Here is a 25,600-nt window from a genome sequence, read left to right on the forward strand (position 1 = left end):
ATTTCTTGGATATGAATATATATATACCTACCAGTTTAGTAGGTTCATCTAGCTAAAACTAATGAAGTCTAATACAACAGTCCTGTAATAAATCCTACTTTCACAAAGGTTATAATGTTCAGTTATTGTTGAAACTTTTAGAGAGCTGTTCATTCACTGTATGGTGATTTTGGAGGCTGTAGTTTGTCGTGCTGTTGAATTTTACTGCGTTATACTTGAAGCCTGGTGTTTCTATAATTTTATCTACCCCATTTATATCAATGAGGGTAGGATAAATTACAGGAACACCTCTATATACAATGCAATACAGAGTCCAACTATTTCTGACTGTTCAATACATAGGTGTCATTTACACTGGGGACATGTCCCCTCCTCTTTTTGTAATGGCTGCTCTTGTCCCCATAACGTTTTGAAAGCATTTGTTAAAAATGTTTGTAAAAAATAGCTTGCAACAACAAACATTAAGCAAAAAAATGAAATGCTTTGAAATGGGGTTATTTGTACAATAACAAAACATGCATTGCAATGTAAATATAGAAGAAAGAAATGTGCGTTGTCCAAAAAAGCTTAAGAAAAAAGTTACTAATTACTGATACTGATACTGATATTTTTATATTTTGAATTGTCACCTGCTATCCGCATTTTCCCTTATATCCCCACCACTTTTCAACACAAGGTGACGCTCTTGGTTCAATGCATTCAAACGTAAGAACCCTGTCTGAGCAGTGACTCGAGAGCACCACGCACCGTAGGTTACTGCTCATGCAACCTACCTTGCTGAAGCCGACAGGACGCTCGACGTGCAGCGGACCAATCACCAGTCACCTCCGCCGCTTCTACACCAATCGGGGAAATATTTTGCCTAGTAGCACGTTTGCCTGACCCGCTGCACATGTGAGAGAGCAATGAAGAGAAAGCGGTGTTGATAAAAACTTCCAAAACATTAGAATTATCATCATCTTGACAGCAGACCAGACATGAAAAAGAAGAAGACAGTTGCAGAGAACCCAGCAGAGGTAAGACTGGCGGCATTTATCATGGCTATAGCTTCTTGGTGGCTAAAGACACGGTACAGTTTTACTCACTGGGAGACGGATATTGGTTGCATGCTTTGCCTACAATTAGGCAGTTGTTAAACCACCGGTAAGACTTTGCTTAATGTGCTGTAGCGAATTAATAGAAAATGAATTATATCTATCAATAATCTCAAATAACATATCAATAGTTTGTCCAGTTTTTATATCAGACCCTGATTATTCTGATTTCCTAGTAATTTTTTGAAAGTTGAGTCAAATCGAGCTGCGGTTGCTGCTACTATATGTTGTGTTGTGTTTTTTAACAGATGATTCCCTCCCATCATGAGGAGGAGGAAGAGGCTCCCGTTGAAGCAAAAAGGAGCAAACCCGAAGATGCTGGAAGAGAGGAGGTGGGCTATCACCCGGTGAAGCTGTCCCGAAGTGATCTGTACAGACCCCCTACAGCAGAGGAGCTGAACCAGCTGAAAGAGGCAGAAAGCCTGTTTCACTGCAGCCTGCTCAAAATGCAGGTGAGACCCCTGACTTGCTGGCATGACCATGCAAGGGAAGAATGAACAATGACAAATAAGGGGAAAAGGAACGGGTTTGTTATCCCATGTAAACCCACACACGCTTTCATACACTCCTGGTAAATGTCTATAATCTGTCACCAATAACAGATGGAAGAGCTGCTGAAAGAGGTCGCCCTGAGTGAGCGTAGGAAAAAGCAAATAGATTCCTTCGTTCAGACTGTCACCAAGCTGCTTCAGGCTGTGCCAGATTCACCAGAGGTTGAGGTATGTTTTAGTTTAACTGTAAGAAAACCGTCATGATTGTACATAGAAGCTCAGTTCCACTTCAGTCAGAAATCCACGCACAGAAACCTGTAACCACATGTTTTACTCAATTTCACTATGTGTGCAGGTAAGTGACCTGTCATGGCTGTCCAGTACTGTTAAGACCCCTTTCCTCCTGGTGCCCAAAACAACAAAGGGCAAGTTCCACATGGCACCGCCTGCTTCAGTTGATCTGATCGGCAGCTACCCCCTGGGCGCTTGCACCAAACCACGCATTGTGGTGGACCTGGCTGTCACAATCCCAGCTGTAAGTAACCTGCCCTCCTTGTTTAATTTCATTACATCAGTTCAAGCAGAGTGAAAGCAGAGTGCTATTGTCATGTGCTGATTGCAATATGACAGACAGACATTAGATTGTAAAAGTCTCTGGTGTCTTATGTCTGCTCATCTTTCTGTTATTAGGATGTCCTTCACCCAAAGGATGTCGTGAACCAGAGGTATCCAAGGAAGAGAGCTCTCTACCTGGCAGGCCTGGCCCAGCATCTCATGTCCTCCTCTGATATTGGAACCATGCGTTATTCCTGTCTCCATGGGAATCGACTCCGACCCGTTCTGCTGCTGATGCCTCCAGGTATTTAACTTTTAATTACCAGCATATTGTTCAAAACACTAACAACCTTCAGAGGCATTGCTTTTAGTTTTCATTGTATGGAGTTGATCAGGAATTTAGTTTCTTTGCAAATGCATATTAAACAGTATTTTTTTAGCTCTTGATTGTGAGACGAGATGTGTTGTGGTGTCCCATCTTGCAGTTAAAGACTCTTCCAGTTTCACCGTACGCGTTCATGCCTGTCCACCTCCCGGGTTCTTCAGGCCTAGCCGTTTCCACCCCCAGAGGAATAATATCCGGACAGAGTGGTACACAGGATTGCAGACCTCCCAGTCTGGTAAGATTGTTAATTCTTCAAATATTAGGTCACAGTGAGGTTGCTGAAGTAGGTTTATTGTCAAAAGTCATACACCATGGCAAGACTGAGCACAGCAACAAGACACAAGGTAGTTATACTGCACCAGCAAGGCAGACAGAGGTTGTTAAGCTCTTTTTGAAGTAGCTTCCTCCCAAGGTCCTTCAAAACTATGTGCAAGTGTACCTAGAAGAGTTTATGCTGTTTTGAAAGGCAAATATTGATTTGATATAGATTTTTATTCTCTGATCACTCTAAAGTTTGTTGCATTATTAACATGTCTGTTTTTGAAACATTCTTTACTTTACAGCATTTTTTTCACACCTTCCTAAAACCTTTGCACAGTACTGTGTATTCAGGACCACATTGCATTTCAGAAACAGTTCAATTGAAATATTACTTTCATCAAGACTAAATTACTTTTGTCTGTTACAGAGAGCAATGAACCTCCCACGCCACATTACAATAGCTCTGTTCTTGGGGATTTACTGCCCAGGGCTCACCTCCAGTTTCTTTCTGCTATCAGCTCCCAGTGCTCAGCTTTTGCTGACGGGGTGGCTTTGCTCAAAGTCTGGCTTCGTCAAAGAGACCTCGACCAGGTAGGAGACTTGCAAGGGCTCTTTTACTTGTTGCGCAGAGCTCACTTCCTCCTTTTTTATGTATTAGTCATCTGACAGTTGTTTAACTCACCCCTCTATTGCTCTCTCTGTGTCTTATAGGGCACTGGTTGTTTTAATGGTTACTTGGCTTCAATGCTATTGAGTTATCTGCTGACCACTCACAGAATCAGTAACACCATGACAGCCTATCAGCTACTTCGAAACAGCTTGAACTTCCTCGGTAAGAAAATGTTTCAAATCTGTTGAACTACCATTTTTCAAGTAAAGGGTAATATAATACACGTGATATACGGTAGTTGTACTTACAGCAATTTGCTTACCACTGTTTTGAATATTTTGAAACTTACCCACCTCTTGTTCCAACCCTCAGCCTCTACAGACCTGACGGTGAATGGAATTACCCTTGCCAAAGATCCTGACTCTACAGCTGTGAGTGGTCTAACTCAGACTGAAAAACAGTAAACCTGTGTAGTTTCTTCACACTTTCATTTACCCGTAAAATTTTTTGTCTCTCCTTTCCTTTTTGTCCTTTTCCCTGCAGCCATCTCTTGCAGAGTTCCACAGTGCTTTTCAGGTCGTGTTTGTCGACCCCTCAGGACATCTCAACATGTGTGCTGACATGACTGCTTGTACCTACAAACAGGTAAATACTGTAAAAACAAATGTGTGTACAAACAGTACTTTTCAATGGTGAGATTAAACGACAGGTTTTGACCATTCTCAAATTGGTTCTCAGCTGCAGCATGAGGCATCTGTGTCAATGAAGTTCTGGGACAACCCTACAGTGGATGGGTTCCAAGGCCTCCTCATGACCTCCAAACCCATGATCAGGACAAGCGACCACATATTCCAGTATGGCTTTATTATTCTGTTAAAGCAACAAAACAAAATGCATGCAGTCATTCTTTTATGTACTACATGAGCAGCTTAGTTTTACACCTCCTCTTCAAGACACATGGTTTTCCATTGTCGATGAAGTGTTAACTTTTACTTTACAGATTCCTACTATAGGTAGTTTCCATTAAAGACACCTTCTCATACACATAGGGCCGGATTTACTAACATCCCGAATAAAGAGTACTAAATTGCGTTTGCATTCTAAAATATTGCATGTGCAACTGTAGTACCTGTTACGGGTGGTCAGCTAAGAATTATTGAGTAGATGACAACAGGAGCAAAAACAATGGAGGTGGCAGTAGGGTTTTGCATTTTTTTAATGGTTTCTGCCATGGATAGTCGGGAGGGAAAGCAGCCACTGCATAAAAACCTTGGTTTGTTTCATTCAGTGCATCCTGAGTATTTGGAAATCGTATGTACATGCCCATCCTGCCTGAGATTGCACAAATTACTTGGGACAGCACACCTGAAAAACTGCTTTGGGAAACCCCAGCAGAAACAGATACAGTATGCTGGAATGACCAAGACGCGAGGAAATGCCAGCAAGATCGTGCTTCATCCAGCCAGAGGGAACAATCACCAATTCTCCTGTCCCTGTCCCCGTCAATGCCCCATTCCCTCTCCCATACCTACAATGGGTTATCGCTATTACGACAGGCGTGCTGTAAACAGTTGGCGATCGGTCCCTCTGGCTGGATAAATTTTACCCGTGATCCATGCACTACTGCAGCTGCACTCTCCGTAGCGCTATGCAACTTTCTAAATTCTTCCATGTCATGGAGAAAAGAAGTCAGGTTGAAACGAAAGTTGCTTTATTGGCATAAATGTTAATACAACAGTATTGCCAATGCTAAAGGCAAATACAAAAAAAAATTCAATTCATGTAATCGAATAAATAAAATTTAATTTCTATATATTGAAAATAGAATAATATTATGTAATATTTTTAATTTCTCTACGGCTTCTTTCATTACGGCCGTGTGTCCTCGCAACGATAACAGCAGCCATTACTGCGCAACACTTGCCGGTTTGCACCTTCCTTTCAAGCGTATTGAATACAGATGCTGTTGCACTCACATGAAATTGCTTGTAGGCTTGTTAGATCACATAGCGTGTAGTAAATAAATGTATTTGCATGTTACCCTCCCATTACTTTGCACAATAAAATTGAAACCCCCCACATTGCATATTCATTAAGGCAAAAGTAGTAAATGAACAACAGGTACTATCTTGCACTTTTGAAAGACGTCATTCTGCGTGCACACAGTTAGTTGATCAGCATATGTGTAAATTTGCTGGTGATATCATGTTTACATGTTTTTACTCACGCAAACCTTTAGTAAATCTGGCCCATAGTCGTTTTCAGGGTTCTTAATGTCAGTTAATAATGAGGAAACTGTGGGGGGAAAAAAACAACTTACTGCTAGCCAACATCACAAGAGTTAGTTTTCCTTTTGACTCTTTGACTTACTGTTTGATTTCCCGTCATCATCCTGTCAGCTCTTCTGTTATGTGTCTTTTCATCTCCCACTCAGGTTATGTGAGCTTGTGAAGCTTCAGTCCAGCTGTAAAAAAATGAATCTTCTCAATGAGCTGATGGACCACAGTGGAAATTATGTCCGCACTGCTCTACCTTTTATTCTGTCACTGCTTCAGAGAGGACTGGGCCAACGGATCCACCTACTCACCCACTCCCTCTCTCCTGACCCCGAGGTGGGAAACATTTACCTTCAGTGGTCAGTCGTCCACATCTGGTTTACTCAACTGGAATAATGTTATTATTTTTTTTTCCAGTGCAATTTTATTATTTGAATTAGTCTAAGCTACTGTTGGGGTCCTGATTGTTTCAACTCTTCTACTATATAACAGCATATGTTTTGACTCAAACCAATTGTGTCCAAGTGTCTTGTAAAGGAGTGAAAAAATACACGCTTGTATAAATATGATTTACAATATTTTAATCACTGAATGTGTTGAACATACTTCATTTGTTTTTTTCAGTGGTCTGTGGAGAGTGAAGCTCCAAAACACAAAGCCCAACCTCCTCTTTCCTTTGGTTTGCTCTTAAGGCCGGAGCTGGCTTTCTCAGTCCTCGAAAGAGGCCCACCTGCAGACAGCCCCAAGGTAACCTCAGCTCTCTCCCTTTTCTGTGTGTGGAGTGTTTTATTTCATATTTTTGCCATTGGGGTTGAAGATATAAGGTAATTTTACTTTACTCTGAGTGCAATATCAAACATGTTACAAAGAGGGAGCACATTTGTAGTGTGTATTCAACCCAACAAAGTACTTCCCATACAGTGTATTTGATTGGTGAAGGTACATAGGTGTAAATTTTCCAGTTAAATAATTTCCTCATTGAGAAAGATCTGCTCAGTGTACTCTGTATTTTTGACCACAAGTTTGGCTGTTAACATTTTAAAGAATGTAATACTATGTAATAATCTAACCAAAAGAAGCATTTATGAACAAAACTCTTTCTGATATGAATGGCATTTGCACATTTTGTAGACTTGTTTCAGTCCATTTCACTTATGCCCTACAAATGCTTTTGCAATGATTGACTGTTAACAACAGTGGTGTTCTTCTGCTAGGCGGCTGAGTTTCGTCAGCTGTGGGGTTCTCGCTCCGAACTGCGTCGCTTCCAGGACGGTGCCATCACTGAGGCTGTGCTGTGGGAAGGGGCGAGCATGTGCCAAAAACAACTGGTCCCCAGACAGATCATTACACACCTGCTACAGCTGTATGTATTTTATCTTGATATAGCATATTGAAAGAGACAACAGACATCACATACTGATAATAATACAGATATTCAGTATGCCCCCATAATAACAAAAAAAACAAACGTTTATGTTTTGTTTTTTTACCCTCATAGGTTTTATCCTGATATTTGTTTTTGTGTTTTTTTTCTGTAAAGAAATCTAATCAGAATGTGTTCGTAACGACCATGTACAAAACATAATACCTGTGTTAAGGTAAATGAGGTGTATGATACACTGTTGGCAGCCTCCTCTAAATGCTTGGGTATGCTGGATGTTTGATAATGAATGCCAAGGATTTGTAGCCATGTGTTTTCTCTTCAGCCATCAAGTCAAGTGAGGTAAGACAAATCACTGGGTTTTAATGGTGAAAACTACATTCAGGTATTAGTTAAAGCTGGGGTAGGCCATTTATTTCAGAAACATTTTTTTGTTTATAGTTGTTGAAATTATCTTAACACACAGACATCAATCAATAAATCAAATGCTCTGCCACAAACATGAAACATCCAATATCTGTGGCTGTCACAAGACTGCAATAAGCACATCTAGCTTACCTGACGGCCTGCCTATCTGCTTGCTCTTGCTAGTTCTCAATCGTTGCCTACCCCAGCTATAAGTATTTGACTGCAGCTCAGCTCACAGCAACTCGAGAGGGGGAAAATGTCTAACTTTGTTTTAGGAAAAACTTTTTTTGTTGCATTATTAGCCCCAGCATATACAGGTCAACAGTAGTAGTGTACCTGCTGCCTTAATAGCCCTGCTATCTCATCTTCCCTGACATCCAATCAAGGCATCTTTCTTACTTGCACCTACTTCCTCTTGTCCCCCTACTGCCCCACAGTAACCTTTCTCTTTCATTTGTATAGGAAGTCAGTGTACACCTCCATCATATAAGCGCATGATGCAAATTATGCATTTCTGTTTACAAAGATCATCATATCCACATGCTCTGGGCTCAGTCTTGTACGCATTGTTGCAAATGTTTGTCCGGCCTCTGACAATAGAGATGGCAGCGATACCCCAGGTACACACAAATAGTGCCTCGCCAGAGTCGCCAGTTTGGGGAATCTTGGTCCATTTACCCTCCACCAGTCAAGAGGGTTTATGTCCAGTGAGGGAGCAATGTCTCTCAAGTAGTAATCCACCTGAGCCTCAGAGTCCGTGGCATAGGAGGAACTGTAGTTGTCTCCTAGGAGCAACACCATGGTGTTTTTGGTGTCACTTCTCATTTGTGAGGGCATAGCCACCTGGCTAATGTCAGGCGTGATCAGGGTCTCCTGCTGTTCATCCTTTGGGCCCACAGTGGTCGTTATCACATCTAATTTTGAAACGAGTTCATGCAGTTTAACCTTTGCAGCCAGTCTCCCCGTTGGTGTCAGGAAGCTGAGATGTTTGTGACGAGGGTCCAGCATCGAGGCAATCAGAGCTGGTTTGGAGGCTAGGTCATTAGAGTCAACCTAAAATACAGAAATGAAATGACATTGATGAAGAATTAAAAAGGTAAAGGGGATGCAGATTATCTTTAACCGCATTAATGTTATTCAGCAATTATTCTTCTAAAATCATTGCCAAATATACAATATGCACAAATTGATAGTCACAATTCGTTAATGCCTACCTCCATGTGATTTCTAAGTGACTTCTGAACTTTGAGCTTGAACTCCGAGACCTGTTCAACATCGTTCTCTTTTGGCACAAGGTGGGTCTGAATGAGGCTGAACGTGATCGGGTAGATGTTCGAAATGGATACCTCTGTTTCAGCGGATATGACTGTTGTCGCCCATTTCAGTGTGGCCAGCACCGGTGTGAAATTCTCAATTATTTGCCAGCAATCGTCTTCGATCTCAAGGGTCTGGGCTTCCTGTCTGTGGGTGATTGTGCGATCAGAGAGCACAGCTTTAATCGCCCACCGCTGCTCAAGCAACCGTTCAAACATATCACAGATCGTGTCCCACCTGGCTTTGCTCGACTGGATTAGCTTGTGCTGTGGCAGGCACATCTGAACTTGCTTCTGCTCCAAGGCTTCGCTTGCCAGCAAGCTGTGACTGAAGTGTTTGACTAATCTCCCTGCCGCAGCAATGATGCGGACAAGATCCTCACTCAGCCCATCACTGACTGCGAGCTGCAATGTAGTGGCGAAGCAAGTGGCATAGTCCCAGGTGACACGGGCGCACGCACTGGCCGACAAGACGTCCTGTGTGTTATTATGAACACACGCAGTCACTTTCCCAGCAATTCCCCAGGTCTGCACAGTGTTCAGAAGCCTCTCTGTGATTGTGTCTGTAGTGTGGCTGTCAGATGATAGCTTGTGTGTCCGCAGCACAGCTGACTTCCCTTGCCAATCCTCTGTTATGAAGGAGCAGGAAACTGTAATGTACCTCTGAAATGGGAGGGCTGTCCAGAAGTCAGCAGTGAGGGCCACTTTCTCCACTCTACCCAGCTGCATCACAAGCTCCTCCATCTTCTCATGAAAATGGCCTTCAATAAGGCGTGTTATATCACCAGCAGATGGCATTTTATAATTATGCACAGTGTATGCAAGCAGCTCACGAAAACCCTCACCGCTAACCACGCTGATGGGAAGCATGTCCTTCTCTATCATTCTGGAGATGAGTTCAGTCACCTCTGCGTGTGTTGCCAGTGACACACCATCACTAGGCATAGTGTCCGGGTGTTTGTTTTTGATGTGGTACATCATGCTGGTGGTGCTGCTCCTGTATTTCAGCTTTGTGTCGCACATCGTGCAGTGAACTTCGTCGTCCACTTTGATGAAAATGTCCCATACAGAGCTCCGCTTCAGGCGCTTCCTCTCCCCGTATTCGCGCTCAGTGGGGTTGTTGGTCAAGCTCATGTTGGGTGACATGATGGCAACCTGCATGATGTCCGAATGACCGGTACTCTCCTCCTCGATGCACTGAACTGTACAAATCACCGGCTTCTCGTCTTCATCTGGCGGCGTCGTGGACGGATGGTGCCTGCTCATGTGATTCATCATGGAGCTCGTGGCTCCGCCGCAGTACTTCAGAGTAGCGTCGCATTTCATGCAGCGGACGAAGTTCCCCACTTGTTCGAAGCAGTCCCACACAGAACTCCGTCTTCTCCCCGTACGCTTCATGTTTTGTGCAGCTGGCTAATGTCTGATCCGAATGTTTGAGTTTTTTTACGTTAGCAAGCCAGCTAATATTAGCGCCACAAAAATGGGTCTCTGGCGTGATAAAACCAATTGGTGACTGGTTTCACTTCACAACAGGAAATGTCAGTGAGGTGAATATAGGTATGATTTAGTTTGAGGCCTCGTTTTTATAAAGAAAAGCATTTGTTACCCACCAGGCATGCAGAGATCCCCGACTCCTGTGTGCGGTATGTGGGGGCGATGGTGGATGACGTCATCAAAACGGGAAGTGAGGTAAAAGCCAAATCCTTGCGATTTATTTTTTAAAGACCATTAAAAAAAGTTGATCCATGGAAAACAAATCGATTATAATTTTTTATGTGTTGTGTAATAAATATTCATGCACTTTATTTAATCTTACTATGTCTATTATTGATGTATCTTTTAGTTTCTGGGATTTTTGTGTTCCTATTTTGATAGACCTTTTAATTAATGGCGTAATGAATATATATTGTGTTTGATATTACCTAAATTGTTGTAATGTTTTTATATACTATTGCTTGCTGTTTCATATAAAAATGCGTAGGCTATCAGAAGTGTTGCTATTTCATCACTACATAAATGTAATAATGTAATTATATCTGTAATAATGTGTATTTTCAGCATGTGTTTGACGTGTATTGTGCTTTTCAGGTGCCTAGTACCGGAGAGGAGGAGAGTCTACTGGTGGTTCAGTCCTATGATGACCTGAGTAGAAAACTATGGAGGCTGGAAGGTCTGCCTCTCTCCATCACATCAGTGCAAGGAGCCCACCCTGCACTCAGATACACGCAGGTAAAGTCTCTTGTTCTCATCGAGGAACAGCTTAGTAAAAATGTAAATCATTTTGCATAATTTGAAACCTCCGCAATGCAACTCCATTTCAACGAGCTTTTAAGTTATTAACAGCTGCTGTTGCATAAACATTGCATATGCATAAATGCACAGGGTGCGATTTGTGGAAAAACCTGATGATGAAAATACCCCTCCCAACCCCCAACCCGCCCCAGGGCTGCAGTGAAAACGAAAATGCAGAAAAAAACAGATGCATGCTGTGTTTACCTCTCAGGTGAAGTGAGTGGGTAAGGGGAGAGAGACTGATTTAAAAACCATCACTTTCATTAAGTGAAACCCCGTAGCTGTGTGTTCGGGCATGCTCAAAGGTGTAACACGGACACTGGGCGTCTTTTATCATCATAGAAACAGATCGTCAGTTTGTGAAGTTTATTGCAGCTTCAGTAATATCTGCTGCCTTCCCTGTGAGCCGGAGCAAAGGTCTCGTGAGTGTTGATAGGCTATTATTCGCGACTTGTAACCAATCACACACTGCCGTGGGCGGGACATTAAGCAAGACTCCAGCCTGGTGATGACCCATAGACCGAGAGAGGCAGCTGGATCTGAGCCAAAGTAGCGCATTTTCTAATTAATTTAACTCTAACAAAACTACGGATCGATCCAATCCGTGCGTTTTGTGACAAGTTGCATCACTATTGAAGTAGATCACTCAGAGGGGGGGATAAATTTTGTCCCCACCAGGGATAAAAATTATTCAGCAGAGGTAGGGATATACAAACCAGAAGGGGGGAAATCCCACGCATTCCCCCCGCAAATCGCACCCTGCATATGCATATACATTGTGAATTTGGCTTTATGACAGCTCTAACATTTCATCTGTGCCTTGCAGGTCTTTCCCCCTCTGCCACTGAAGCTGGACTATTCCTTCTTTAACAGAGAAAAGACTTCCAGATCGTTGGTGCCAAAGGAAGACAAACCCTGCCCCGCTTATATCACCCCTATCACAGGTTAGTGTTTCATCCACCGGCAACTAATTGAGAAGTTGTGTTGACTTAAGCAATTCTGCACTGTGTACCGGACAAATGTTTTATGCATTTTCACTCTCATTGACACATAATTTAACTTGATTTTGCTTTTCCTTGGGTGTCTACACGTGTTCCCCGTAATTACTTTTGTGATGACGACTGGCTAAATTTCTAAATAACTGAGTTACAACCCATGTGTTCAAAGCAGGAAAATTACAACTGCTTTACCACAGACATTTAGCTATACAAACTCATATATCAATGTATTGGCAACCCTTTTATTGCAGTAATTTGTCACATGGAGGGGAGTGGAAAGTGGCCTCACGACCGCCTCGCCATCCGCCATATCCGAGCTGCCTTCCACATCCGCCTGGGAGAGTTACTCAAGAAGCACCATAATTATACATGCAGGCCCTGCCCCACACACCTGGATGTCTGGAAGGTATATATTTTTTTTCAGTTCAATTTTATTTATATAGCGTGTAGACCATACTCTTGTAGTAGTATTATTATTATTGTTGTTATGATTATTAGAGACCCAGCAATTCCTACCATGATCAAGAACTTTGGTTCAGGACTCGCATGAGCCAGCCCTAACTATAAGCTTTATCAAAGAGGAAAGTCTTCACACTACTCTTAAATGTGGAGGTGGTGTCCAAACTGGCACCTGTTTCCAAAGGAGAGCAGCGTGATAGCTGAAGGCTCTGGCTCCCACTACTTCTGGAGACTTTAGGAACCACAAGTAACCCTACATTCTGGGAGCGCAGTGCTTGAGTGGGGTAATAAGGTACCATGAGCTCATATGATGCTGCCTGACAATTAAGTGCTTTGTAGGTTTATTGAAGAATTTTTAAATTCTATTCTGGATTTTACTTTGAGCCAGTGCAGAGAATCTAATACGTTGCCTTTCCTAGTTCTTGTCAATACAGGAGAGTTGTAGAGTTTTAAGTGACTTATTTGGGCAGCCTGATAATAATATGAGGAATTGCAACAATCCAGCCTAGAAGTAACAAATGCATTGACTATTTTTTCTGCATCAGTTTGAGACAGGATGTTCCTTATTTTTGCTGTGTTACGTAGATGGGGAAAAAAAAGGCTGTTTGTGTACATGTCGCACGATTGTCTGTGAACTGTGATATTTTTAGAAAGGTTATATAAAACATTTTTTGAAATGTAATTGTAAGTCTGTGGTATGTCTAGGAAACTAGTTGGAGAAGTTTTTTTTTTAATCCTAGTTCACAGTATTCTGTTTATTTATGCTGTTTTTCCTTTGTTTATGTCCCCAGGATGGCTTGGTGTTCCGCATCCAGGTGGCGTACCATCGTGAGCCTCAGGTTCTGAGAGAGAATGTGAATGCCGAAGGGCTGCTGATCGTAAGAGACAACGAGGAGGCTCAGGCTCTGGAGATGGCCACCATTCACAAGCCTCTGCTTACCAGTACTTTGCATGGGTAAAATTAAAACCATGACACAAAGTAGTATGTGTGTGTTTGTGAGAAAGCAGGATTGTAGGGTTTGTATTAGTTCCCTCAGTCCTTTTAAACCCATACGTTGCTCTTTTCACTTTCTTCAACTTTTGTCCTTCTTTTTCTTCATTTCTTTCATCTTGTTTTTCTCTCTTTCCTGTTTCTTCATTGCTTGCCCTGCGTGCACCGGTTCCTCACTATTTTGCTCCATCTTTTACTTGTTATTGGTAGGCTCCAGCAGCAGCACCCATGTTTCGGGGCAGTGTGTCGCCTGGCCAAACGCTGGTTGGGGGCTCAGCTCTTCAGCGAAGACGTGACAGAGGACACAGCAGACCTGCTGGTGGCGTCGCTTTTCCTGCAGCCTGCACCCTTTACTCCTCCTGGGTAACTACCGCTTCTACATTTTAATAATATGTCCACCTCACCGGTCCCATTTGTGGATAATGTTTTTTCCACTTCCCTTTGTTCGTTCAGTAGGTCATGTGAATGAATTTCTCGGTCTTCCTCAGTTCTCCTCAGGTCGGCTTCCTTCGTTTCCTTCATCTGCTCTCCTCCTTTGATTGGAGGAACAACCCGCTGGTAGTCAACCTCAACAACCAGCTCACAGGCAAGCGCACCCACACATACACCTTTTCCTTCTGTGTCACACAAACAAATCCCCTCTGACCTCTTTCTACTTCCACACCCGACATACGTAAACATCATGCTCGTATGCATCGCTGTTTCAACAGCAAGTCTGATTGTTGTTCACCTCTGTCACGTGCAGCTGCCGACTACACAGAGATCAAGAATGACTTCATGGCCTGCAGGGAGTCTCTGCCTGTCATGTTTATAGCTACGCCTAAGGACAAAAAATCTCTGTGGACCAAGCGAGCACCTAGTGTACAGGTCAGTGTACACACAAACACAAGTACACAACTTGCACAACAACATATTTATTGGATTAGCACGCAATACTTAATGTAAAAATGATTGACTATTACGGTTGGTCAGTAAACGGGGAAAAAATACAGAATGGAATACCTGCCATCAAATAGATCTTAGAAGTTATCTTATACTGTATTTTTTTTCTGTTAGACTTGTAGCAGACAGAGAGAGAGTCACAAACAACGGTGTAGAAAAGAGTTGCATGTTCTAGGCAGAGAGCAGTCACATAGTTTCCCAATCCTGGAGCCTTTCCTTAGTGCACACTGGTCTCCTGGCTCACACTGAAAAGATACAAACCCAAGTTACAGTAAAATATTCAGTAATTGATGATTTATTGTGCAGAATTAAAAAAAAAAAAAAAGTAGTAAATGTCTCTGGAAATATAACACAACAGATTGACTAAATTGATTTTAGAAACTTATATAATTCCAGACTGACTGAGTTGTTGTATTACATACCACAGGCAGATAGCCATGCTTTTTTCTTAGAGCGGGAAATTGATTGTTCTGAAGTCTTTCCAAAACTTCATGTAAATCATTGATCTGTAAATGCAGAAATGGTATGTATTACTTTTGATAAACATCAAAATACCACCAGAACAAGAGTTTCCGTCTGACAAGAATGTTTACGTCACAAAATGATTTCAACAACCTTCAAAACTTCCTGAAAGTACCACTAATGCTTTTGGGAGACCATCAGGTGTAGCTCACCAGTTGCTTTTCATTGCTGTCCTCTGTTGTAGTGAAATAAGTGAAATATTTAGTTTTGTATTCCTCTGTTTGGATGTGACCGTAGCTGTGAAAGAGTCCAGCGGCACACAGTAGTGTACAGAAAAGGTACACGCACAAGCTTCCCATGGTGTGTAGCTGACCCAGATAAGCTTCCTGTGCTCGCCCACCTCACTCTGCCCAACATTTACACTGATCCTCTCACAGCATCCTACTTTTATAGCGGTGGCGGAGATCAGGAACTTAGTGTTTTGTGACGTCCAGACACAGGCGTCATTGTGGGCTTAACTCACCATGCCTGATCACAATGTTCAGGATGATTTCCATTTTACCATATCAGTTTCTAGCTGAATTCACAAGTCCTCCTTCACAGACTTCTAAAACTGAAAAGGTGTTTCAAAACAAATAGCTGAGGTGAGTGAACTACAAACGCACCGAACCTGGATCAGTAAGTGTGATGTCTCTGAACGACCACTAGGGGGCAGATTCTGATGGAGTGAAGTGGTTAACAGAATGAATATTTGAGTTTCTTTCTGAATGCTCAAGATGCTTCCTATCAACAAAACACTTAAGACTACCACAACCTCAGAAATGTTAATTAGCTTTGCACATATCATGATTTATAATTGAACCAGAAAGAGATTTCAAGTTGATTGGAATTACATTGTACATTTTCCTGACTTGGTGTTATGTGATTCATCTATCTTATAGTAGTAAAAAAATCAAAACTGCTATTGTACTTGGAGTAAAGAGTATTAATAATTCATCATTAGGTCAAAACACTGAAATAAAAGTATCTGAGGAGAACCTTTCAATAGGGAGAAGGTCACTATTTTAAGTACCTTTTTTTTATTTATTTTTTTTATCAAAAGCCTAAAGGGGACAAAAACGACTTGAAAGTAGAACATATGGTACAACTAGGATGATAATGTGGTGGACTGTTATAAAGTACATTTATGGCACGAATTGATTTTACATTCTCGCAAAATGACAAAGAAAAAAGCGTTCTTCTACTATTATGCAGTTATTATGCAGTTATCGTGCTTTAAAGTTGTTGTGTAATTTAATGACAGAAAAGGGTAGATCCCAAATACGTGTTCAGTTACCTGTTCAAGTTGATATTACTGGCATATTACCTCATACTACCAATGTTTTGATCCAGGTGCATGCCTAGGTGAACCTTTTGAACTAAAGCAAAAATACAGAAGGGTGTGTCTTGGAACGAGTTGGAACAAATACAGTAGGCAGTAAAGGGTGACAAAGGAGTGGATTTTCATCCTGTACCATCCCACTCCAGTGACAGAGTAAAATAAAAAACAATTCCTGTCCCGTACCAATCCCAGAAGAATGACTCCCGTCCTGTTCCTAATATTAAGAAAATCAGACAATAGCGCTTATTCATCTTAGAATTGCATTTTTATATTTAAAAAATGTACAAATGATTCCCATCCCACCTGCTCCAGTTGACTTTTGTTCCTGTCCTGTCCCGGTCCCATGATGAATAATGAAATTGACTCCCATCCCACAGGATTTCCGAAAAAAAGGCAGCCTGTAGTAGGCGGCTCCTTGTATTACTTTTTCAACAATTGCTGGATATTGCCTTATACAATGTTATTCATGTTGTAATTGCCTTTTAGTGTCTGGAATTGTTGCCTTTATTTTGTGTTCTGGGAAATTGGTAATATTCCAGTGCTAATTAATAGTAAATGTGGTCTATGGACATTATTATATGAAATGTCAGAATATTTTTAGTGGAAACCCTTCTGAATGTCCATAGCTACTGTTTACTAACCATTTAACCATTGTATTTTGGTTGCATGTCTTCAGATGCTGCAGCGTGTGGTGATGGTGGCTGCAGAGAGTCTTAAGGTACTGGAACATCAGCTGATGGACGGCAACCAGATACAAGATGTCAGGGTTGGTTTAAAAAAAAAAAAGCACTTGAAAGCTCTCATTTACTCACCACTCCATTGTCTTTATAAATTGTCCAGTATCTGGACGAATTATGAACAAATATGTCAGCCTTGTCATGCATTTGTCTGTGTTTGTGTAGGTGGTTATGCGCCCTCCTCTAGATGCCTACGATGTGTTGATTCACCTGAACCCCAAGCAGGTTCCCCTGCTCAGCCAGGCAGTAGACCCTCCCGCTGTCACCTTCAGCAGGGGCATCATGACTGGCAGTGTGGCCCAGTCTGGCGGGGCTCTGCCTGTCATTGACCACAATCCCGTGTCCCTCTATCTGAAAGAGCTCAGGGTGAGTCTTGACTGCTAGGGCCGTTAAAAGGAAGGTGTGGTTTTGACAAAGAATGTGAGGAAAGCTGTGTAGCAGGATTTACGCATGCAAGTTCCAGCTTGACTGTTCAGGCCAGAAGTATATTCTATGTGACCTCCAGAAGCTTCCTGACAATAAAAATGAATGAGAGTGTAGAGAAATACCCACTGAAACTAGGCTTTTCTTGCATTGTTCACAAAGCAACAGCATTCAGGCGTGATCTCTATTAATGTAGATTTCCTAGAAACAATGTTGACATTTCTCTGAACATTTCTACGTCAGCAGTTAAATTTTATATTGTCCATGTTCTTCACCTTCTCCATACACCTTTGTGCACATACTCAGATGTTAAGAGTGTTTGTCAGCCCCGGTCGAGACTTGTTATTAAGTAACCTTGGCAAGAATATATGACGTATCTCTGTTTTTCATTCGGTGTCGCTTTTCCTGTTCTTTCTCTCTGTGTCAGATGAAAGTACATGGGCTATATTATGCAGCCAATACACGCCTATTTTGTGCACAATATCAACAACACCTAGCCATTAATGATTGATCAAAGCAGTCAATACAAGAGCTGATAACTAGACTAAGGTTATCAGACATATGTGGAGGAACACCCTTGTATAAGAACTGATCATGTCTTCTAATGTGTAGTTTTGTTTTGAAGAAAAACTTCACTGATGCAGTTTTGTATTTTAAAGGCTTTACTTTTGGCCTAGAATACTGCAACAAAATGGATTCTGACCTGAACTAATTCATTTAGGAGGCTTTCGGAGACCTAGCCCTCTTCTTCTGTGATCCCTATGGTGGAACAGTGATCGCAGTTTTATGGAAGCCAAAGGCCTTTATTCCAGTGCCCTTCAAGGTAAGGCCTATGTCACTCAAGTCCGCTATTTGTAAATGCAAATGTAAATGCTCCGTACTTGTATAGCGCCTTTCTAGACTTTTCGACCACTCAAAGCGCTTTTACACTACATCTGCATTCACCAGTCACACACATTCATACACAGAGCCTAAGTGCTCAAACGGAAATTAACATTCACACTCACTCATACACTGGCAGAATAGCCACCAGGGGCAATTCGGGGTTCAGTATCTTGCCCAAGGACACTTCGACACGCAACCAGGGGGAGCCAGGGATTGAACCGCCGACCTTCCGATTAACGGCCAACCCGCTCTATCTATCTATCTATCTATCTCCTGAGCCACAGCATATTTAAAACCTATCAAATATACACACATTCAAACACACACAGTACTGTGCAAACAAATTAGGGAAGTGTGAAAAATGCTGTAAAGTAAGAATGCTTTCAAAAATAGACATTAAATCTAAATCAAGTCAGTATTTGGTGTGACCGCCCTTTGCCTTTAAAGCAGCATCAGTTCTTCTAGGTAAACTTGCACATAGTCTTTGAAGGAACTTAGCAGGTAGGTTGTCCCAAACATATTGGAAAACTAACCACAGTTCTTCTGTGGATTTAGGTAGCCTCAGTTGCTTCTCTCTCTTCATGTCATCCCATATAGACTCAATGATGTTAAGATGAGGGCTCTGTTGGGGGCATATCATCACTTCTTTAGGCTGAAGATAGTTCTTAATGACTTTTGCTGGATGTTTGGGGTTGTTGTCATGCTGCAGAACAAATTTGGGGCCAGGCTTCTCAGCATAGAAGGCACCATTAATTCTGACAAAATCCCCAAACTTTCAATGAACCTCCACCATGCTTCACTGTTACCTGCAGAAACACATTCTTGGACCACTCTCCAGCCCTTCGGCGAACAATCTGCTTTCTGTTACTGCCATATTTTTCAAATTTTGACTCATCAGTCCAGTACACCTGCTGCCATTTTCTGCACCCCAGTTCGTGCGTTTTCATGCATAGTTGAGTTGCTTGGCTTTGTTTCTGTGTCGGAGGTATGGCTTTTTTGTTGCAAATCTTCCAATGAAGGCCACTTCTGACCAGAGTTCTCCAGACAGTAGATGGGTTTACCAGGGTCCCACTGTTTTTTGCCAATGCTAAACTGATGGTACTGCTGGATATCTTCCAGTTGCGAGGAAAGTAAACACGATGTGTCTTTCATCTGCTGCAGTAAGTTTCCTTGGCCGACCACTGCATCTGTGGTCCTGAACGTAGTCCGTTTCTTTGTGCTTCTTCTATAGAACTAGGAATGGACATCTGGAAACCTGTGTCCTTGTTGCTGATGCAGTATGACTACCTTGTGTCTTGTTGCTTTGCTCAGTTTTGCCATTATGTATGACTTTTTGACACTAAACTGTCTCCGGCAACCTCACGTTGTTAGCTAAGTTTGTTTCGTAAGTTCCTCCTACACAGCAGTTTCTGTTTCAGTTAATGATCGTGTTTCTACCAACATATTTAATTTATGATGCACCTGACGATAAGCCTACAAAATCCCTGACTTTCTCAAAGTGTACTTTGAAGTATTTCAAGGTAAACTTGCAGAAAGTTTTGAAGGCAAAGGTTGGTCACGCCAAAAATTAATTTGATTTAGATTATTCTTCTGTTTACTCACTTTGTATTTTGTAAATTGATAAATATAATCTATAAACATGTCTACTTGTGAAAGAATTCTTACTTTACCCCACCTGCCTAAAACCTTTGCACAGTACTAGAGAGCCAGCCAGATAGACCCAATCACCTCGCTTGCTTTGTGTCTCATGTGTGTCCTTCACCTCCATCCTGATGTTTTTCTCTTTCCTGCATCACAGACGTCGCAGGTGTCTGCTCGGAGCGTGGAGGTGACTGGGGAGGAAGCGAATACCGTTCCCAATGTCGAAGCAATACTGGAGGACTTCCGGGTCTTGGGAAAGGGCTTGGTCAAATCAGTGGAAGCCAGAACTGAAAAATGGTCCTTTTAGACACAGATGTACACACATACCACATTTCACCAGGTAGATTACATTTTAGCATTTGATATTTTCACCAGAGAAGGTAGACTGATACCATGTTTTGTTTGTGCCTGACTTATCAAAAAAGAGCAATGGAAACATGAACTAATTTGGACATTATGTTAACAGTGTTATATGTTTCAATTATATTGCTGTTAAAAATCAGCCACGTTTGTTTTGGTGAAGCTGTATCACGTCTAATAAATTCATATCCATTCTTTTGATTTAGATTCGGTTCCTTTGCCCACATGCCTATCAGTCTTTAAAAAATTGTAAAAAGGAAATGATGACTAGAATATGTTTTTTGACTGGGACTGTTAATCCACATTTACAAATCAGCTTATGTGAATTCCGAATTCAGTTTTGTTGTAATAACCTGGATGCAGAAGGAAATGTTCAGTTTTCTTTTTGGTACTTAAAGGTGTAGAGTGTCTGAGGCTGTGTGTCTCTCACAGTCCTAAGTCCTAAGATTTCAGTTGGATCGCTAGAGTCTAAGCTTCTTCAAACTGATGCTTAGATGATGCTGAAAAAACTAACAAAGCAGGACACTGTGACTGTTCTTTCATCATTGCTGTTAATGCAATGCAACATATGTAAGGTTCTGGAAAACAATTCCTGACAGTCCTGTATTTCTGTAAAGCGGAAACACGGGACTGTCCGTTGTACACAAAGTAGAGGGAGTACATGCCTTATCAAGCAGAGACATGCCTGATATGACTGGATAAGACAGTTTCGGGCTGACAGTTTGCTTCTAAAAAATATTCATGGTAAGGGAGTGTCTTGTTGCTTCTCCTTTCTAGGAAAACTTAACAGGACTTGGAGCCCTGGCCTTAAGGCATAAGCAAAATAATCATCTCTAATCACGAAAACACTTGCAATGAGATCATTACTTACATTCTTAGCCCCTTTGAAATAAATGCAGAAAGGTAATCCTAGACATACAGTACAGTGCACTGTTGTGTCATGTAAGATTTGCTGTGCAGCACTTCTGGTTAAAACCTGCCTAGTGTCAATCTGATCAAATTGATTCTCAGCTTAAGGAATGTTTTTAATGTGTGCTAATGCCTACTGTACATTATGCTCATGTTGAAACAGAAGAGAACCTGTACTTTCCTTGTGTGTCCAAGCTGGGTTTAAATCAAGGTCAGCTTGACTTGGTTGAAGATACTTGAAGATGTTTCTCCACTCATACAAGATGCATCTTCAAGTATCTTCATCAAACTCCAGTTGCCCTTGATTTTTAACCCACATTGGATAATTATGACCAGGATGAGTGAGAATCTTCAGACATTTCCCTGTGTAGCAAAAATTCAAAATGTTTACATATTAAACTAGGACCATAAACACCACAAACTGATTGATTAGTTGCACATTCCAGCATAATGGCTGTGCCTCAATAATGTACAGTACCAGGTAATTTATTTTGACCCAAGCAATATGGCCCCTTGCTACAAAATCTGAGATTGGAATAAAATAATGCTTCCTAAATCACGGACTGGATTGCTCCACTGTAAGCATCTTCTGAACGCTGCAGTATCAGTATTTTGTGTTTCCTGGTCTCCTTTACACAACTCTGGTAATTACCACAGTCCTTTGATTAACCAGGAACTGGAGTGCTTTTGAGTTTTCATTTGGTAGACTGGATCTTTGAATTCACAATCTCCAGTTTATGCCTGTACTTATCATTTCTGTTTCTTACTTCAAGTACGAGACAGGTGGCTGTTGACTTTCACAAGTGTGAAGTGACAACAGGCAGATGATGCAACAATAAAGCATTTCCTGTTAACTGCATTGTGTAAATGCAGCTGTATAGACAGAAAATATGTAGTTATTCAAAAACAGTAAAACTGTCATTTGATCGTAAGTAATGAAAATGGAAATACAGTCAACCTGCGTGTTATAATCTGTAATAACCTGGATGCAGAAGGAAATCTTCAGTTTTCTTTTTGGTACTTAAAGGTGTAGGGTGTCCGTGTGTCTCTCACAGTCCTAAGTCCTAAGATTTCAGTTGGATCGCTTCCAACCATTACTGAAAGGGCATTAAAATCTGAGATGCAGGTGAGGGTTGTGATTAGCCCAGATATTAAATGTATTTGAAGAGTGAAGGAGGACTTCTCACTGTAACATTATCTTCTGACCACCAATAGTCCTTAATGTAATCTAATAGTAGAAAATATATGGAAAAATCTGGACAAATCAAAATGCTAGATAGTAATACTGTTTGTAGTGTAGATGTTTCATGCATGATTTGTTTGTATACTAAATAAGTTTGGTTTGAAATGTGTTTAAAGATTTCATTACTGAAATTCACCAAACAATTTCCAAAGATTTTGCTAGGAACCTGATTTGATTCATTCATTTGATTGATTCAATACCAAATATCAAGTACATGATACTGCAATCTGGTGGCAGCACCTTGTGCAGTGTGGGGTTCGTTTTCCAGGACACACACACAACTATCATTCGTGATATATTGCTCTATTGCAAACTATTAAGCAAGCTCAGTGGATTGACGTGTTTAAAGTGGTTTAAAACATTAATATCTAGTCAGTTTGTTTACCACAAGGCTGTCCTAACAGATCAACAAAGTGGAGATTTGAAAGGATATTATCTTGCACTATTTGTAGGACTGTTTTGTAGCTAACATCATCTCTGTCTGGCATGAGGCAGCAAGCCGACCTGCCCTGTTTATCTAACACAAATCAATCTTTCTCCACCTGTCTGCACCTGTCATGTCCTCTAGCACCTGATGGAAAACAACTGCCACACTGGCACTCCTACTGGAGACAAACACATCTGGTAGACATATGGAACATATGGCCATCAATCACAAACATTAAAAACAGTGATCTGTGCCATTTCCTGGACCTCAGGCCAAGGACCTTGGACTTGTGAAAAAAAGTGAAAAAACAGTGTGTAACAAACAGCAAAGCTTAATTGTTAGGACTTGTTTTTGCAGAAAATGGACAGAAATTCCTATTGGTTTTGTAGCTTTCCCTTAATGTTTGTGGGTACAACCATTCTTTTCCTTTTTTCCATCTACTGTCCTGTTTCTGAGCCAAACTATTCCAGGAAAAGATTTTTAAAACCATGTGGCCCAAAAATGCAGCTTCTCAAGCCTTCAAGATGGGATTCCTTCTGGAAGCCTGAAGAGGTACATTGAAAGGCAGAAACAAAGTAAAAGTATGAGCAAACACAGTAAATATACCAGCGTAGAAGATGGTAGCCATGGTCGGGTTAAAATGTTTACGAGAAATATACTGCTACAAATCTGTCAAATAAGGATTAGGACTTTGGAGCAACCTACCAGAGGAGTTCAGGTCTTGAGCATGAGTAAGTACCACTAAATAAAGGGATAACAATCCAATATAACTGTACAAAAATAATGCTTTTATAAAATACCAAACAAATAAAGCATAATTTCCACACTGGCTTATCACTGTCCATGGGCACTGAAGCCTATCACGGCATGATACATGTACTGAGTGGAAAGCAGGAATACAACCTGGAGAGGGGTTAGACGGGACTAAGATCAAAAGACAATGCCTAGCACTCACATTCATACATGTTCATGATTCAGATTGCCTCTGGATCCTTCAATGATGAAATGTGTCACATAGCTATCATTGGCAGAATCATTATTTTGCCAGTGTTTACATTGAGCCACATTCTGTATGCCAGTGAAGTGGAATATTTTCACAAAAGGGATACACTTATTCCAACCTAGCAATTTTAAAAAAAACTCCAAATATCTTAAAGAAATGTTACACTGATTCCTACTAACAGAGGCGTGGCTGTAACTTGAAAATGTTCTCACACCTCTATTGACACCAGACAAAGAAGGCAGGCCTATATGTGCTGATGAAGTTTCAGACGGGGGACAAAAGAAAAGGTTGGAGGGAACGAGGTTGAGGACAGGAAAGAGAGGGATGTGTGTGAACGGGTTGGAATGAAACCAGTAAGGGCTGCAAACAGGTATGCATTACAGTCATTTGTGTGTGCTTTTTATTTCTGTTCTTATGAAGAGCATGAAAATGCCTTCAGGTCAGACAACACTGTAAACGCTGTTATCACACTTACTATGAAATGGCCTTTTCTAAATTCAGTTCTGAGGAAGAAAGAAGAGGCGTCATAAATAATTTTTTTCTGTTCCTGTAGCTGCCTGATCTCAAGACCATTCCCAAATCGCACATGTAAGGAACTACTATAAGCAAAGCATGTTTCTAAATTCAAACGTGTAGATACATAATGAAAATCTAAACTTTTAAATAAATAAATGTGATAACTGGATTATATTTTGGGAACATAGTTATGGATTGCATGTATTGAGGAGGCTGACGTTTCGGGTTGCAGGTATATAATGAAAGGTCAATGAAGGAGCCCAAGGTATAGGAATGTAAAGTGTGTGTATATGTATGTATGTGTGTGTGTGTGTGTGTGTGTGTGTGTGTAAGAGAGGGAGAGAGAGGAAAACAAGAGCATGAATCAGATCATGATCAAATAAATGTGATAACTGGATTATATTTTGGGAACATAGTTATGGATTGCATGTATTGAGGAGGCTGACGTTTCGGGTTGCAGGTATATAATGAAAGGTCAATGAAGGAGCCCAAGGTATAGGAATGTAAAGTGTGTGTATATGTATGTATGTGTGTGTGTGTGTGTGTGTGTGTGTGTAAGAGAGGGAGAGAGAGGAAAACAAGAGCATGAATCAGATCATGATCAAATAAATGTGATAACTGGATTATATTTTGGGAACATAGTTATGGATTGCATGTATTGAGGAGGCTGACGTTTCGGGTTGCAGGTATATAATGAAAGGTCAATGAAGGAGCCCAAGGTATAGGAATGTAAAGTGTGTGTATATGTATGTATGTGTGTGTGTGTGTGTGTGTGTGTGTGTGTAAGAGAGGGAGAGAGAGGAAAACAAGAGCATGAATCAGATCATGATCAAATAAATGTGATAACTGGATTATATTTTGGGAACATAGTTATGGATTGCATGTATTGAGGAGGCTGACGTTTCGGGTTGCAGGTATATAATGAAAGGTCAATGAAGGAGCCCAAGGTATAGGAATGTAAAGTGTGTGTATATGTATGTATGTGTGTGTGTGTGTGTGTGTGTGTGTGTGTAAGAGAGGGAGAGAGAGGAAAACAAGAGCATGAATCAGATCATGATCAAATAAATGTGATAACTGGATTATATTTTGGGAACATAGTTATGGATTGCATGTATTGAGGAGGCTGACGTTTCGGGTTGCAGGTATATAATGAAAGG

General features: G+C 41.2%; 3 protein-coding genes across 5 annotated transcripts in view; 2 read left to right on the forward strand and 1 right to left on the reverse strand.

The window, feature by feature from the left end:
* Positions 1 to 722: 722 nt before the first annotated feature.
* nol6 (nucleolar protein 6 (RNA-associated)) lies at positions 723 to 20,546 on the forward strand. Of its 2 annotated transcripts, none has more exons than XM_046035081.1 (26): positions 723 to 1,016; positions 1,343 to 1,546; positions 1,697 to 1,813; positions 1,941 to 2,120; positions 2,276 to 2,444; positions 2,626 to 2,760; positions 3,214 to 3,377; positions 3,498 to 3,618; positions 3,769 to 3,827; positions 3,940 to 4,041; positions 4,135 to 4,250; positions 5,831 to 6,008; positions 6,297 to 6,419; positions 6,887 to 7,035; positions 10,388 to 10,463; positions 10,863 to 11,003; positions 11,893 to 12,010; positions 12,316 to 12,470; positions 13,315 to 13,478; positions 13,725 to 13,877; positions 14,003 to 14,100; positions 14,260 to 14,381; positions 16,976 to 17,017; positions 17,202 to 17,402; positions 18,181 to 18,282; positions 20,143 to 20,546. In XM_046035081.1, the coding sequence occupies exons 1-26, from the start codon at positions 978 to 980 to the stop codon at positions 20,290 to 20,292; spliced, it is 3,378 nt and encodes a 1,125-aa protein (XP_045891037.1). In that variant the 5' UTR covers positions 723 to 977; the 3' UTR covers positions 20,293 to 20,546. The 2 variants fall into 2 exon arrangements, with proteins under 2 accessions (XP_045891037.1, XP_045891036.1); XM_046035080.1 differs by having other exon boundaries at positions 726 to 1,016; positions 16,976 to 17,065.
* LOC123960400 (E3 SUMO-protein ligase ZBED1-like) lies at positions 7,392 to 10,377 on the reverse strand. 2 transcript variants are annotated; one of them, XM_046035097.1, is made up of 2 exons: positions 8,808 to 10,377; positions 7,392 to 8,514 (listed from the first exon to the last, which is right to left on the reverse strand). In XM_046035097.1, exons 1-2 carry the CDS (start codon positions 10,170 to 10,172, stop codon positions 7,966 to 7,968), a joined length of 1,914 nt encoding a protein of 637 aa, XP_045891053.1. In that variant the 5' UTR covers positions 10,173 to 10,377; the 3' UTR covers positions 7,392 to 7,965. The 2 variants fall into 2 exon arrangements, with proteins under 2 accessions (XP_045891053.1, XP_045891052.1); XM_046035096.1 differs by having other exon boundaries at positions 8,676 to 10,377.
* A 3,712-nt stretch (positions 20,547 to 24,258) lies between the features above and the next one.
* The window catches only part of aqp3a (aquaporin 3a), a 7,803-nt gene continuing 6,461 nt past the window's right edge, over positions 24,259 to 25,600 (forward strand). Inside the window, exons 1-2 of the mRNA XM_046035125.1 lie at positions 24,259 to 24,297; positions 24,481 to 24,515. The gene's annotated coding sequence lies outside the window, so the exon portion shown is untranslated. The remainder of the gene's footprint in view (positions 24,298 to 24,480; positions 24,516 to 25,600) is intronic.

The sequence above is a fragment of the Micropterus dolomieu genome, linkage group LG21 (genome assembly GCF_021292245.1).
Source record: "Micropterus dolomieu isolate WLL.071019.BEF.003 ecotype Adirondacks linkage group LG21, ASM2129224v1, whole genome shotgun sequence".
NCBI lineage: Eukaryota > Metazoa > Chordata > Actinopteri > Centrarchiformes > Centrarchidae > Micropterus > Micropterus dolomieu.

Excerpts from the sequence above, each read along its gene's own strand:
- LOC123960400 (XM_046035096.1), bottom strand. The coding sequence starts at position 10,172 with ATGAAGCGTACGGGGAGAAGACGGAGTTCTGTGTGGGACTGCTTCGAA. Across the intron at positions 8,515-8,675 it reads CACTTAGAAATCACATGGAG|GTTGACTCTAATGACCTAGC; the intron begins GTAGGCATTAAC and ends TCTGTATTTTAG.
- nol6 (XM_046035080.1), top strand. The coding sequence starts at position 978 with ATGAAAAAGAAGAAGACAGTTGCAGAGAACCCAGCAGAG. Across the intron at positions 3,378-3,497 it reads GTCAAAGAGACCTCGACCAG|GGCACTGGTTGTTTTAATGG; the intron begins GTAGGAGACTTG and ends TGTGTCTTATAG. Across the intron at positions 10,464-10,862 it reads TCATCAAAACGGGAAGTGAG|GTGCCTAGTACCGGAGAGGA; the intron begins GTAAAAGCCAAA and ends TGTGCTTTTCAG.